Source organism: Hirundo rustica, chromosome 1 (assembly GCF_015227805.2).
Source record: "Hirundo rustica isolate bHirRus1 chromosome 1, bHirRus1.pri.v3, whole genome shotgun sequence".
NCBI lineage: Eukaryota > Metazoa > Chordata > Aves > Passeriformes > Hirundinidae > Hirundo > Hirundo rustica.
In genome coordinates this window covers 61802743-61818986 of record NC_053450.1, presented here as the reverse complement: position 1 = coordinate 61818986, position 16244 = coordinate 61802743, and the positions used below count along the sequence as shown (strand labels likewise).

Below are 16244 nucleotides of genomic sequence, written 5' to 3'. Positions count from 1 at the left end.
GTGGTAGATTTTATGCTGCACAGAGTTGCTTGAGGAGTTTTTTTAATTGGTTGTAGTGGAGAATAACAGAGAAACTGAGAGGATGTATCAAGGTAGAAAATGTTTCATCTGTTTGAACAAAACCTCTTGTCAGTCACTGATGCCTCTTCCAATATGTGTCTAAAAATAGCCTGGGGGTGGGGGGAGAGTGTTTGCAAAGTGCAGGAGTGCATGTGGCTTTCCCTTCCTTCAGTCCCCTGTCAGGTATGCTATGACTGTGTAAGCAGCCCTGGCCATGACTTGTAGGTCTGTGGTCTGTCACTCTTGTCCCCAGTGAGTGCCATTACCTCAAGTGTTTTCTGATGGGTGTGTCCATCCTTGTTCTCAGCACACCCAGTCTGAGTTGCTGTTAGAATTTTTGCCCTTCATTCAACTTCTCAGTCTTTTCAGACATAACTTTAAAAAATTATTAGTAAGATAGCACTACTTCCCTGCTTTTTGAGTCTGTTCATCTTTGCTTTGCTGTTTGCCAGTTGCATATAATGAGAAGTAGTTTCCCACCACTCAGTGTTAGCACTTGGTTGTTGGGCACTGTTCTTGGAGTAGGTACTATCAGGGGTTTATTTTTATCTTTAGATATAAGCAATAAGCAGATGTAGTGGAATGGATCAGAGTCTGATTATTCATAACCTGCCCTTGTAAATACAGATTGCTCGGCAGGTTTATCATTATCTCCAGACACCCATTCCCTTTCTAGCCTGGGGCTGTTAGTGTTTTAAAGTGCAGCCTTCCCAACAGCAACCTTGGGAGCTAAATGTTTTCATCTCTCTGTAGCTGAGGCTCTTCAGCTTCCTAAAAATTGTACATGAAAAGAGTTCCAAGGGAGATGCAAGCTACAGATCAGTATTTTTTATTCAGATTATATATAGCAAAATTCTTCATGGAGAGCTGGCATTGATCAGTTGAACTCTTCTGACTGAGCATCGTAACAGCCCTTGGAAAGGACTTTTGCTTATGCTGTGGACAAGTTTTCATGAGCTAAAATAAAACAGTCAGTTTGACACGAGAAACATAGCTGCTTGACTAACTTCAGTCAAGGCAGAATTGTCCCATTATGCCAATTGCTTTAGATAGTTGTAATAGCTTACTTAAAAACTCTGTTAATAGTACTTAGTTGCAGATGATTTTGATGCTTAAAACTATTCTTAAATCAACTGGTCCTTACAGTTCTGTTAAGATCTGAAGTGACCACAGAACAAGATTATTGGAAGAAGACTTGTAAGCAGGAAGAGATAGATGAAGAATCTGATTAAGAGATTGTTAGAGGTAGATTTTAGAAGCAGGGAAGAATGAATCTGTAATGTTTGTGAACATGGAAGAGAATGTTGAACAGGGAAAAAAAAGCCAAAAGTATTTTTATCTTAAAAGGCTATGATGAACTGTAAGTAATTTGTGGAAGAAAGTGATAAATCTAGGAACTGTTTTAATTTTACATTAGCAAGTAGATATGGTAGGGGGAGGATGGGGGGATTGTGTGCTTTTCAGAGATTCACCTTGTACATTAATGCTTCAAAAAAAGACAAAATGGGAGTGTTTCCATTTTAGTAGTTGTTTTAAAAAGGTGTATCTTCAGGCATTTGGGATTTTCACATCATGTCCCCACTTTATTTGAGTTAGCAGGAAAAAAAATAATCAGTCATAGCTGCAGCTACTGGAGTGGAAGAACACAGAGGAGGACATTTTGGGTTCTACCACAGGGTTACCCTAGAGCAGATATTTCATTATAGATTATCATCAGTTTAGCAAACAGTGATTGGGCAGGTGGCTTCTATGGCTTCACTTTCTTATTCCATGAAGGCTTATTTGGGATGCAAGTGGTTTACCTCAGTGATGATTGTCACTAGGAAACCTCATTTCACATTATGGGGAGAGTCATGTTGGGAATACAAAAACGCATTTTAAAATACACATCTCTAAACTGATGCAAATAATGGTGGTGTAGCATAACTCTGCAAGGCACCTTTTGTATGTGATAAGAAAAGGGTAATTGGATCAAAAGAAATCAATAAAATGTAGGTACTTTGAGTTAAGCCTTTTATGTCTGTATTTTTCTTGGCAGTCTAAATTGTTCAGACCCCTGGAAGATGTAGCTTATCTTGCAGTGAGGTAAATTCAGATAATTTGACTCCTCTTTCTTTTCTGTCTCCTCCATTGGATGCACAGCTGTTCCAACTTGCTTGAAAAAGAGATGACAATTTTGGGGTACAAACTAGCAGCTTTCAGGCACTTTGCTGTGATATGGGGCAAAATCTTCTAAAGGCAAGAGAGGAACTTAGCAAGGTGAGGTAGTAAGCAGAATACCAAGGAGGAACTGTATGTCTTAGAGGTACACACCTGCTCTATCATCAGTGGCCAGAAACTGCGTGCTGTGCCTTCTCTCTAGATGTGTTCCGAGGGTAAAATGTACACTGGGGGCTCACCTGCCATCTGTTTTCTCATTGCTTGTGCCTACAGAACACCTCAAAGCCTTTCTCTGTCAGGGCAGAGGAGATGTAAATCCTTAGTGTAAACAGTGGAACAGGAAGAGTAAATGCAAACAAGAATCCACCTTTCTCTTTGCTCCTTCAAGTTTGTGGGTTTTGTTTCATTTTTTTAATTCTCTGATGGCCTTTACTCAAAATTGTCCTGGCATTTATAACTTACCACTTTGATGTCTTTAGTCCAGACTTCTGATCTTAGGGTTGCATCTTGCTGGTTCCCTTAATGCCCTCTTATTCAGGCAGGCCAAGTTTCTGTGGAGTCACTTCACAGTTTACTTTAAAAATGAAGGATTTAAATTCTCAAATTGTGAAGGGAAAAAAAAAAATGAAGTAAGAAAAGGAGAGCAAATTCAAATATGAGTTTTGGTATCTTGGTTATTTTGTCTGTACATGTAAGACATGCTTACTGGTTGTTTTGTTGTAGGGCTATTTCAAAAGCAGAGAGATTTAGCGGAGACAATGTAATCTACAAGCCACCAGGGGTAAGTGTAACTATGTATTTTATTTTGATTGTTGTGATTATATGTGAATACAAACAAATGGAGACTGTATTCAGATCATTCAGTATGTTACTGCATCTCAGATCTTAGTTTTATTTCATCACCGAATAGTGTGAGGAATAGGATCATAGAAATTAGTGTTTCTGAGTCAGTGAAAAAGATTAGTCTCACGTGTTAACAGTTAATGCACAGAACCTTAACATATCATTTGAAATATCCATGTCAAAAAATTAATCTTTTTTTTCTGAGAAACACAGTCAACACATCATGTGCATAGATACTGTGTATTCTGTAGGGCTCTTTGAAATCTGTGAAGTCGGTACACTTAGTGTCTTTCAAAGCAAGTGACAATTAGTGTGTATTTTTCTGGCTATTACTTGACACTCTTGTATGCCTTAGTCCACAACGGTTAAGAGCTCTTCTGTTAATTAAAAAAAAAAAAAAAAAATTAAATGCAGGTTAAGGAGCTCTCATAAACATAGTTCTGCTGGAAGAAAAATTCAGTACAGAAGAAAATCTGCAAGAATTGCTTTATAGAGACATACTGTCTAAAAATCTGCTCCTTTCTAAAATTTCCTGTATGAAAAGAGCTGCTTACAAAAGAGGAAATAGATGCAGATAGACCTGAGAGGGAAGGGTGTTTCAAAGCATTTTTATTTTTTTCCCAACAAGAGAATTTATTAAGTTACCTAGTTTATATGGCGTTTCTGCATTAAGGTGTGCTTAATCATGGCCACAGCTTGCGAAGTCATGCTTCACTTCATGTTGCCCAAAATTGTAATTAAATTAAAGGATGCTAGCACTGAATTACAAGTTAAAACTACTAGCAAATAAAGGAAAATTATTATTTATTCATATCTCTTTGACAAAGCAAATGAAAAATACAGTTCCAAGTCCTGTAGGACATTAGGAGGGGGTTTTGATGAGTCTTTGTAACTATCAGCATGAAGCCACTCACATTTAGTGTAAGTCTGGAGACATTATTTCTCTGCCTAGCAGAAATCTAAATAGCCCTTACTTGCTGCATCCCTTATCTGGAAACAAAGTATCTTCCATTATTTATAAATTGTCTTATAAAATGGAGTTGAGTGCATAAATTATCATATGTAATATTTATTTTCCATGTGTATTTTTATCACATAGTTAATAGAAATCTTACATGCACAAGGTTGAATATTGGTATAAGATTTGTTTTCAATATTTATATGAATATTGTTATTTTGAGTAGGTAGTCTTTGTAGGTAGCAATGTAATTCTTACTGTTTCTTATCCTACTGTATTTTTCTTTTGAATAGGAAAATGCTCCAGATATGGTGTATTTAGGCTCACTAACCAATTTTGATTTGATTTATGCATGGACACAAGATAAATGTGTACCACTTGTTCGAGAAATCACATTTGAAAATGGGGAGGTAAGACTTTTTCTATTATTCTACATTTGGAGTTTCTTTCTTAAAACCAAAATGTCTCTTTCAAGGTCCATAATCCACATGAAAGAACTTTGTGTGTTTTGTTTTAGGCAGGAAATGGCTGTCAGATAATGTCTTTCCATTCTTTAGGAGCTTTTTGGTTACTCTTGAAATTCACTGGAGGCAGATCTGTTGTAGTTTCATACACTACCGAAGTCAGAAGTTATAGTTACAGAACTGTTAAGGTTGGGAAAGACCTCTAAGACCTTTGAGTCCAGCAGTTAACCCCACACCACTGTGCTCAACACTGAACCTTGTCGCCAGGTGCCACATCCACGTGTTCCTTTGAACCCTTCCAGGGATGGTCATTCTACCACTTCCCTGAGCAGCCTGTTCCAGTGCTTCACAATCCTTTCAGTGAAGAAATCTTTCCCAATATCCAATCTAAACCTATCCTGGTGCAACTTGAGGCCATTTCCTCTTCTCCTGTCACTTGTTACCTGGGAGAAGAGACAGACCCCCACATGGCCACACCCTCCTTTCAGGCAGTCACAGAGCACAATAAGATCCCCCCCTGAGCCTCCTTTTCTCCAGGCTAAACACCCCCAGCTCCCTCCCACTGATGTTAATGTGAGTGATAGAAAAATATTACTATATTAACCACTTCCAAAGAATTATCTAATAAATAAGCACATTAAATGGTGGCTGACCATAGAATCTTCTGGAAAGGATAATGAAAAACTATGTGGGGTTTTTATTTACAATTTTTGTTAAAGCACTGGTACCTTAATCTTTTTCGTTTCATGTGTTGTTTCCCATGCTTTTCCTCTTTTGGCTGTAATTTGTCAGGTGGAATTTGGGAGTTTGTTTTTAAACATCTTTTCTTCTCATTATCATTATTTCTTTCAAGGCTTTTTTGTTTTCTTTTGTAACTTAGTCTTCTTTAGTCCATTTCCAACTCCGTATTTTATTTTGTTCTTTGTAAAATAAACAACAGGAAAAAAGTCCTTAGACAATGACTAAGTTTGTAGCATCTCAAAAGGAGCATTTGTACATAGGTACAGAATCTGTTAGAAAATCTGCCAAGATTTGTCACAAATTACAGCTGTAATTTGAAAATTGAAATTACAAATTTCTCATTCATACTGGATGAGAAAACAGAGAATCAGTCAAGTGATTCATTCACAGTTTGCACACTTAATTCTTTCTATCCTGAATCTGCTGTTCTGGGCACACGCAGCAATTCAGGTTTCATGGTAGAGGGAGGGACAGGATGGTTTTACTTAAGCCATTTTTACTGTTTTCTAGTCAATCCTGCCAGCTTTCATTGGAAAGTTCTAATAATAAACAAATCTTAATTCTTTATTTGCAACTCAATATGCAAAGGATACCACATGTTAACATCTTTAGAAGTGTGTGGTAGATTTTCAGTGTACTTTTCCCATGGTGTAACAGGATTCTGAGCCTTGGAAGCCAAGGTTCATCACTGTCAGCTTGTACCACATTCTGTTGCAGTTTCTCTGGTTGTTCCCTTAACCCTTGATTCCTGTTTGCTCAGACAGATAGTTACAATTGCAATGTGACATTTTGCCTGGCAAAGTTGGTTTAAAAATTTTTGTGCTGCTGGTACCCAAACAAATTGAAACATGCCAAAACTGAGATATTTCTGCATGCTGAGATTGTACAGTTATTTAAATGGGCTCTTATTGTGCATGCTGCACAATATTACAGGATAAAAATATGAAGTGCTGTGACTGTTAAACTGTATTGATGGCACTAGAATACACCTTGAACACACAGTAACTGACATCTGAAGCAGGGTCTTCTGCTCGAGGAGACTGCCCATTGCAGACAATTCTTGTGCTTGACTAATATTCCAAAGGCTGTTGGGATCAGGATACCATTTAGTAGAAATCCCTGTTTAACCTGTAATCAGGCTGTGTAGTTCTGTGTTAAATGAGTGCAGTGAACCTGTGTGGTCTAATGGTGGAGCTGAACTCTGTGAGGTTTTGAACCAGTAAGAACCAAATTTCTCAAAGGTGCACAGAAGTGATGTGAGAAGCTGGGATCTAATGGAAAGCCTTTGGATTTTCTTAGCGCCAAACAACACAGTAGCTTTTGAGGGAGCTTCCACTTGTCCTGCCTGGTCAGTGAGATGTGATATGAAAGCTGGAATAGCACAGGAAACAAAGGGAGGTACCTTACAGAAGGGCTAAAATTAGTAAGGGTCACACCAGCTGTTCTTACAGCCTGTTTGGCTGTAGGATCTTGATCTTATGAATGTAACTTGCTGTAGTTCTAATTTTAGCTGCTTGCAAGCAAGAGAAGACCTTAGAGCCAGAATACCAAGCCCTGTTTAGGAGTTCTCCCTCTGGAAAGGTACCTGCTGAAATGAGTGGGGAAATGGAGCCATAACTGTAGTGATACAAAACAGATTTTTTTCCCCATCCTGTAGTAGGAGAGGAGGCTGAGACCCAGCTGAATTTGTGCGTGTAAAAATGAGAATGAGCAATTAGGGATAAAACAAATATGTTTTAGGGATGGATTGGGAAGCTTGGATTCAAGAGCACTGAATTATGAGGATCTCTGCAGTCTTCTGTTTAAAAGACCATGCTTCAACTTACCTGATAGACTTGGTTGAAGGGCAACAAGAACCATTTAATGTACCCTGTGTAACTGGCTGCCTACTGATAGGGAAAGCCTTTCCTTCAACTTACTGCAGATTGAAGATATCTGAAGAAATGTTTCTATTTGGTAGCAGAACAAACCACTACTAACTTTTTCAAAAAGCACAGTTTTTATGCTGATGTAGGCTGGAATCAAAGCAATAACAGCACTTGCTTGTTATACCAGTTGTGCAGATGAAGATAGACAACTGTAGCCATTTCTTAGATAATAAATGATTATTTCTTCAATCAAGCTGTAGTGAATTGAGCTGACAAAAATCACTTTTGGAGCAAGCAAGTGTATGTTGTTTTTATATTGTTTTTGTTTTAGTAAAAGAAAAATCCTGAATAAACTATTCATGGCAATGCTGCATTTCTCTGTCTGTGAGCAGAGATCTTTAAAAGGCATTGGGCTGCAGGAACACATTCGTATGAGGAACTAAAGTTTGCCTGTCCAACAAAGGATGACCAGTCAGGACACAGTTACTGGCAGGAGAGCAGTACTTGATCATAACTGCTCTGGCTGTGTTACTAGCTTCTGCTTTTCTCTTTTGTTTTTTTTGATGAGGAAGGAATAGAGTTATTAAAAGACACTCGTTGTGTTATGCTAAGAAAGCAGCAATTTTTTATGTGAATAAGCTAGAACTGGATTCTAGAATAGATCCTCAGCCTTTTGTAGCATTTAACACCACGGTGCTCAGGCCTTTTGTGGTTTCTCTGGAGCTTCTGTGTTTCCTCAAAATCAGGTTATTTCTTTTGCAGGAGTATTCCAGTGAGAGTGTATCCTTCCCCAAAACACTGATAACTGCTTGCTTTCATCCTTTATCTGTTGTATATGATAAGAGGAAGCCAACATGGTTAACTGTATGATTCAGGTATCTCAGAGGAAGGGTCAGCATTTAACATCTTTAGTCTTGCTCTTTCATCTGTTTTTAAAGTAGAGATCTCACTGAATTTGAAAATTGTTGGAATCACTTAATTTGGTGCCTGCCCTTAAAAAATGGAAGAAATGAGTTTGTCCTTTGTTTTCTGTGCAGGAATTGACAGAAGAAGGCCTTCCTTTTCTCATACTTTTCCACATGAAAGATGACTTGGAGAGTTTAGAGAAATTCCAACAGGAGGTTGCACGGCAGTTAATAGGTGAAAAAGGTTTGTAATAATTCCCGCTACTTCTTGGTTTTACTGCTATAATTTTTTTCAGACAACTCAGTGGAGTGGAAGCAAAGGCCAAAGAGAATTGTAGCTTCCAAGCTCTTGAGACTGAAGGGCTTGATGCATTTTTGACAGTGAGGACCAACTCCTCTGGAAATTATTAAAATAGATGCACAATTTATTAGTAAGTAACTTTCAGAAATCCTCCTTGTCAAAGTGATGTAATGTGTTTTGAGAGGGCATTAAGCAAAGCTTCAGTTTGTAATATGGAAAAAAAGCCACATTAAGAAAATTTATTCTTTTGGTAATGTTGTTTATTTAGACCTATTTTCAGGTTTTGCATGTTGTGTCTATCTAATATCTCCATTTGTAATTCTTAGGAAAGTGGTTTCAAGTGGGTTTCAAGACGATAATAATAAAAAAAATCCTAACATGGGTTTTTGTCTGCTCACAATGTTAAGGTACAATAAACTTCCTCCATGCTGACTGTGACAAATTCAGGCATCCACTCCTCCACATTCAGAAGACTCCAGCTGACTGCCCTGTCATTGCCATTGATAGCTTCAGGCACATGTATGTCTTTCCAGACTTCAGTGACTTGTCGTAAGTATTTTTCTTGGTGCATTTTAATTTGAGAAGAACAAACACAAAGGCTCATACTTTAATTAGTATTGTGGTAGGAATATGAGTAAATCTGGCATAGGTAAATCTGCTTCTGTGTGATTTAGTGTCAGAGCCTTAAAGCAGGATGAGCTGCCGTGGAGTCATTGTTTAAATGGAGTTGTATTACTTTGAGCAAGAAGAGAATCTCATGTGAAGTTCTTAGATGCTGGTCTTTTCTTTCACAGTTCTGCTATTTCCATCATGGTTAGGCATTTGGAGCCTGGCATAGTGTTTTTAGTAGTGATGTAGATATCTCAACCTTAAGAGATTAAAAATATTACAAGGAATGTGAAGTACTGTATTATCCAGGGATTACTGTAAAATGCAGCATGTAATAATTCCCATCCTGCTGGTTTGGTTTTTCCTGCAGTGCAATTCTAGCCTTCCTGCATTAGTCTGCTCCTGGAAAGCTGGCAAAGAAATGGTTGTGTGGGTTTGTGAAATTTTACATGTGCAGCTTGGAAAATTGCCAATCACTGGCATGTTTATTTGGATAAAATGGCAGCAAAGTACCAGGATGCTTAGGTGAAATGCTGCTGTGGTAACCCTCATTACCTCAGCCTGCTATGGTGCGCTGCCTTGGAAGCACATGTTCTGTCTTGCATGGATCAGTCAAGGAATGAAGATGTGTAAATGTTCTCTTCGGGGGCTTTCAGCCTGAAACGAGTGCTCTCTCTTTGTCTTCTGGTTGGGTGTTAAATTCCAGTCTCTGTCTCAAAGGAGGCGGCTGCACATACACTGCCTGCTAACTCCTGGTTAGATGTCTAGGCTGGGTATTTCATTTTTGTCAAAACCAAGGATTCAAAGCTCAGACTTCGCATGTGATGTGAATGTAACGTCATGTCCAATTCTGCTATTCCAGGAGGCATTTTTCTACCTGAGGTATTGATATCTGGGAAGAGAGTTAGAACTTATCTTCTTTCTATAATTCTCTGCAGGCTTATCTATAAAATGTTGTCTCTGATATATCTTGAATAGTGCTTTTCAAATACCTGAAGCTATGTACGGTGAAATTCTTGATAAGTGACTATTTTTCTCCCTGTGTTCCTGTTTCTTTGGAAGATTGTATTTACCACACACCCTAGCAAAAAAATAGCAGAATATTTGCATTTTAAGACCACTTTTTTTATTGTCTCTTTTTAAACGGCCCTAAAACAAATTAACATCTCATATAGAGGCAGTAGAGATGTTTAGTTTAGACTTTGATGTTATGTTTCTTAAATGTTCAGTTTCTGTTGAAACACTGTCAGAATAATGAGAGCTACTTGCTTGATGTATACCAGTTGTCACTCACAAATGAAGCTGAGAGAGAGATGTCAGGATTGTAAACAGCTGCCTAATGATAAATAATTACTCAACCTTGTTCTAGGAGGTTGAGCTAATATATAGAAATAGCAAAACACAGTTTGGGAACAAGAAGAGCTTGGAGCTCCTGGGAAGATACTCTTTTGTGTATATGTGGTTTGGATGTTTGGCTTGGTTGTTTCTGTTGTTTCTTGGGTGGTTTTATTTTTTAATAATAAGTAAAATCTTAATTCTGAGACGTTCATCTACCATTTCAGTAACCTTCTAGACACTTTACAAACTGGCCCTGGGCTGTCTCTTGTAACCTCAGTGCTGCCATCAGCCAGTAGGGTTTGGATATGGCACATTCAGAGCTGGCCCACTGAAAGATTTCCTCTCTCTTTAGGGAGTTCATTGTCTTTTTAGAGAATAGGCACTTGGCAGGCAAATGAGACCATCACTATTTTATCCTCATCCATTGGCCACCTGACCCTATTCATCCTGCTGTTCCAGGCTGGAAATGATAGCAGGGAGCGTCCAACGGATGGGTTGTAGCTTCTCAGCAAGAATAGGCTGAGCTACACGATGCTGCAGGCACCAAGTGCCCTTGCTGCTTTTAGGAGAGGAGAATGCATCCAGCAATGTGCCTGACCTAGAACAGGGCAGGAGCCTGAGGAAAAGCAGGGAGCAGTTAGTCTGCTGGCCCTATAGCCAGGCTGGAATGAACCCCTTTTTCTCCATTGGTACTAATTCATGATCTCACCAGGATGGGAAGAGGCCCTTTAAATTACCAGTGTAATACTGGCTGGTTACAGACATTGCTGTAATGATACCCTCTGAGTCAATATCTGCTGCATTTTATCCATGGGGTTTTCTGATGATCTGAAATATTGCTGTAGTTTGTCTGACCACACTTTTTTCCTCTTTCCTAAATGTATTAGTTTGATGAAAGACTCCCTACAAAACCTGTGTCCATTCACACAGTACCTTTAGATTTCCTGCATAGTGCTCACACTATAGTTTTTTATCTCATCTTTAATACTAGATAAACTCTTCACTTTGAGGTTTTTAGTCAACTTGACATTTCACAAATAAAACTGGATGCTGTAGTTTAGCACGTTTGCTGTGGGTGACAGTAGATGATCTCAGATTAGATTTACATTGATATCCTCTTAGTGCTTATCTGTGGTCTGTGTGCAGTTGCTGAGGCAGTAGAGAGCCTTTCAAAGATGTTTTGTCAATAGTGCTCCCCAAGTGTCATTTGTATCTGTAAACTGTGCATTTGGAACCTGCTGTTCCCTCTTACATTACGGTTAGTGGGGAGCTGAAGGGAGTTCACAATGAAGTTATTGGCTGGTACAGCTCTGTAGGAGTTATTGAAAAGATGAAATACTTGCTGTGTTCTCAAGAGACAGTGGAAAGAAAAAGAAGCTGGTGGGATACCTTAGCAAACCATGTGGCTCCCTGTCCTCTATTAATCACCTGAAAGTAGGCATAGTGAGCTAGATAAACAGAAGTTGGCTGCTCTGAGCAGTGCACTTTAAATCTCCTGTGTTTGGACTTAACTTGTAATAAACATGTGGATGTTTCTGTTGAATTTGTTCCAGAGTTCCAGGTAAACTGAAGCAATTTGTACTAGACTTGCATTCTGGAAAACTGCATAGAGAGTTTCATCATGGCCCTGATCCAACTGATGTAGCACCTGGTCAGGTAAGGTTACAGCAAATACATGTCATTTGGCCCTTTAGTAAAGACCTTTTTATTACTCCTGGTCAGATCTGTACCTTCTAGTATATTTGTACTTTTAACTTCTGTCTTTGGAAAGAGAAAATCTGTTAACAGAAGCATAACATTACCACTTTTGCTTGGCTCCTCAGCCACCTTTGGGTAAAGGCAGGGAGTATTAGGGGTGCTATGGTATCTATTTGCCTTAAATAAGGGAAGAGTATAAAAATATTTATTTTCTCCACTGAAACAGGAGACCTTGGGCTGGATGACTGTTCTGACTTCATAGAGCTGCTCTTAGATTCTCCTGTGTCTTCAGTGCAAAAGCTGATAATCCATCATAGCTGCATTGTTTCCCACACAGCACACTACCAGGGGTTGCTTCTAAGGGGAAACAACAGTTGATTGAATGCTTTATATATTTACCAATGCAAGCAGGAGGCAAATTATTAGAGCATTAAGAAAGGATGGGTGAGCAGTAACAGGCCTTACTGCTTTTGTTAATGCGGTTGACAAACAGCATTAGCAGTGCTCGAAGGCTGCACTTGTCAGTTTGATCTCCTCATGGTTCTGCTTAAAGCTTGTCATGTTGTGTAATTACATGCCTGCAAGTCACTTCTGGGATCTCTTCAGGAACACAACTACTAGATTCTTCTTCAGACAGAAGTCAGAAGCACCTCAGTGTCAGAAAAGAAAGGACATGACCATCCCCAATTCCCTCTGCTCATCAGCCTTGTATCTTCTTGACATTCCACTCAGCTCACATGGTTGGGGTCCTGCTGAAAAGTGCAAATTTAACTGTCAGGGAACATTTTCACTACCTTGGGCACCCTCCAAAGAAAGAACCATTTTTAAACATTTCTTTCAAGGTATACGGTGTTGTCCAGGGCTCAAAGGGCCATTCTGGTGTCAGAGGAACCCTGGTGCCTCTGTGTTGGGGAGCCTTGGACCATTCCATTGCTGGGGAACAGAAACTAGTTACAGGGATGTGGGACTTACATCTGTGGGATGCGGTAAGGAAGGCAGTGCTCTAAGTCGATTGAGTGCAGCCTCCTGTTGCCCTGCTCAAGAGATTTTGAAGTGTGAAAGCCCTGGAGGACTTGCCTTGGCCAGGAGAATGACTGCTGTTGAACGTTGTCATGACTGGCTGTGAAAACACGTGGGCTGAATTGTCTCAACAGTAATTCATTTGACTCGTAGTTCCCTGTGATTCTCAGAAATTCATTGAGCAACCACAATTGAGGTCATCAGGAGGAGGGGCGGAAGTAAGGGCTGGAGACTGTGGCGTGGGCCAGGCACTTGCCCTGAGGAGGAGGCTTGGCCAGGGAAGGAGGAAGCCTCTGGAGTCCCTGGATCCTGCTGCATGCCTGCCTGGGCACAGGCAAGGGACTCAGAGCTGCAGGCTTACTCTTGCCTCACTTCTGCCTTGAAAAATGCTCAAAAACCTGGGATCTTTATGTACCCATCTCTATATGGCATCCTGCCATCTTGGGGAAGATATGGACGCAATGGAAACAAATACTGGCCTTAATTAGAGGCTGCTGTCGTGGGTCACCTATGCCCCTTGAATTGCATTTATTTTTGTATGGGGTGTTTTTTCTTTTATTTTCCACGGAAAAGTAATACTAAAATACTTCTGCTGTGATGTCACTTTTGCCCTGGTATATCTCAAAACACAGGCACATAAAACTAGAATACCCCCAAAGCAAGTGGTAGATTCAAGCAAATACACAATGGGGTACATGTGAAATACTTCTGTATGACTTCTAGAGAAACTCATATGGTGGCCGTTGCCCTTGAGATGTTACAACAAAAGGAATATCCTTACTGTTTAATTAATGTGTGTGTGTGTTTCTGTGTTCCACCTACTTGGGACCCAGAACATGCCTTCCAAAAAAACCCCAAACTTAATTTGTGAGAATGCAGGACATTTGTGCGCTCCTTTAATGCTAGAAATCCATGTAATGGACATGAATGATTATTAGTCTAACAAACAATTTTACTGTCTGTTCTGTTTTTCAGCCAATTCAGGATTTAGCAAGCAGCCCACCAGAGAGCTCATTCCAGAAACTGGCACCCAGTGAACATAGGTACACCTTATTGAGGGAAAAAGATGAACTTTAAAAAACTTGAAATAATCTTGCAAGCCTTTCAGACAGCAGCATTGACTTCTGTGTGGTGGAAATAGTAAACCTATATTTTCATAATTCTATGTGTATTTTTATTTTGAATAAACTGAAAAATAATTTTTTCTCCCCAGGCTTGTAAATACATTTGTTTGGTGGGTCATTCTGTACAGCATCTTTCAAACAGTACATTCTTAATGCTCTAGTAAAATATCAGAGACCCATCCAGACTCTTGATCTAACTCTGTAAAACTTTTATAATCCAAATGAAGGTATCCTTGCCAGAGACATGCTGTTAACTTGCACTATCCCATTAAATAGGACTTTTGGGTTGTTTTCTGTGTAATCTTGGTAGTATGTGCTTTTTCTTCTTCTGTGAACAGCTATCCTGGTAATCTATTTCTTTGTCACATTTTTCTCCAACTTAAGAGGGTCTTCTATTCTGGATACTTGGGAGGGGAATAAATTAAAAGTTTTACAGAATCTCGTGTGGTGCTTTACTGGCTGTAAATGTCTAAACAATTAAACAGTCCTGAATATTAAAATACCAAGTGAGGAGAGAAAAAGTTCTGATGATAATGGCTGTATTTTGAACAAAGGGGCTGTACTGACCTGCTCTGATTTCCTGGAACTAAGATTGTTACACTGCCCACATGGTTTGTGGCAAAAGGACAGGAATGTTAAAAACCTTTCAAAATCAGAGAGGATTAGGACTAGACTGGCATCTGAGTTTGTCAGTCCTAAATTTATATCTGTATGTATTCCCATTAGTCTCTGGGTTTTTGTGGTTTTTTTTTTTCCTTCTGGGTCCCTGCCTTCCTGGCAGGCACTGTTCAAACAACCACTGCAGATTTTCTGTTACTCTCTTTGCCTAGCTTGTGCCTTACTTACTGTGTAGTCTTGGAATTCTGCTCTGAAGAAGGAATTGCCACTTTCCTTGTGGGCTTTCTGTTACGGGCTTTTCTCAATGAACCTTCAAGCTCTGGTTGAGGTGAACATATACAAACTGCGAGATGGCAGAGTATCTGTTGATTTGTGCTGCATTGCTGGAGATGAAACAGTACTGGATTTGTGCAGTGCACTTACTGCACAGACTGTAGGTCTGTGACTCGGGCCCCAGGGTTCAGTGTCCGTGGAAGCAAGTTTATTCTCTGGACAGGTGGAACATGGGGTTTGGGGTTCCTCAGGAAAGCACCCCAGCCTGGGCAGTCACTGCTCAGGACTGTTTTGCCTCTCAGCTCAATGCCACTGGCTCAGTTACTGACAGAGGACTTAACGTGGTCCCATGCAGCTGTGGCAAAAGTTGATCCCACCACAAGCTCCTGACTCAAGCCCCTGCAGCACCAGGCACAGTAGATTTCTAGGCAACACTTCTGAGGACAGAGTTTCTGGTACTACACTAAGCTACAGCTGACTAAGCAGCTGCAGAGTTGGGAGCTAAAACAGTATTGCAAAGCTTTATTTACAGCCATACTTTTTTGTTGGTCTTGTGAATCTGCATTTTGGAGTGCACATAATATGCTTGAAAGCTAGGTCTTCTCATGTCCTCTTCTCCATCTCATCACAAATCAAGCATTTTTGGCAGCTGAGTCATACTGCCTTCCAGCGGGAATCAAAAGATGTGAGCAGGGTGTGGTTTTAAGGCTGACGCTTGTTATCTGCAGATTGTGTTACACAACTTCTGGAGGAGTTCTGGCACCTGAAATTTTACTCAATTCTTACATAATACCTTACTCTTCTGAGGTTCCTATTTTTCCTTGGGATTCTTGGAGGAATGGGATTTATCATTGCTGTTTGGAAGACATCTAAACTTCTCTTTCTGGAGAAAGATGGTCATCATCCACCCAGCAGTCCAGGTGGCTGGTGCTTTCAGCTAGAAAGAGATGAACTCCCTCTGCCATTCCTTAATCCAAGTTTGCTTTTGAGGGTAAGGACTTGCTCCCAGAGCTTTGGCATCCCAGCACTAGGCTGACACAGATAGATGTAACCGTTTTATGACAGTTACATGCTCAAGTAATTCTGGTGTGCATTCATTGGAGTGGGACCTGATTCTCCTGGGTTCTTGATGATCGCTGCACCAGTGCTCGAGTGCCTTTTCTCGTTGCAGGCAGGAGGGTGAACAGCTAAAGCTGAGCCGGGCTTGCCCATTCTGCTGCTGAGGGGCACCTGAGATGTTACCTGGTGATACAGAGATTTTGCC

At 39.9% G+C, this 16244-nt stretch overlaps 1 protein-coding gene across 1 annotated transcript in view; it reads left to right on the top strand.

The window, feature by feature from the left end:
* ERP44 (endoplasmic reticulum protein 44) overlaps positions 1–14527 on the top strand; it is a 45723-nt gene extending 31196 nt beyond the window's left edge. Inside the window, exons 7-12 of the mRNA XM_040069055.2 lie at positions 2944–3001; positions 4315–4431; positions 8132–8243; positions 8708–8849; positions 11801–11903; positions 13941–14527. Coding sequence (XP_039924989.1) covers positions 2944–3001; positions 4315–4431; positions 8132–8243; positions 8708–8849; positions 11801–11903; positions 13941–14042 — 634 coding nt within the window. The 3' untranslated portion in view covers positions 14043–14527. The remainder of the gene's footprint in view (positions 1–2943; positions 3002–4314; positions 4432–8131; positions 8244–8707; positions 8850–11800; positions 11904–13940) is intronic.
* Positions 14528–16244: the final 1717 nt, after the last annotated feature.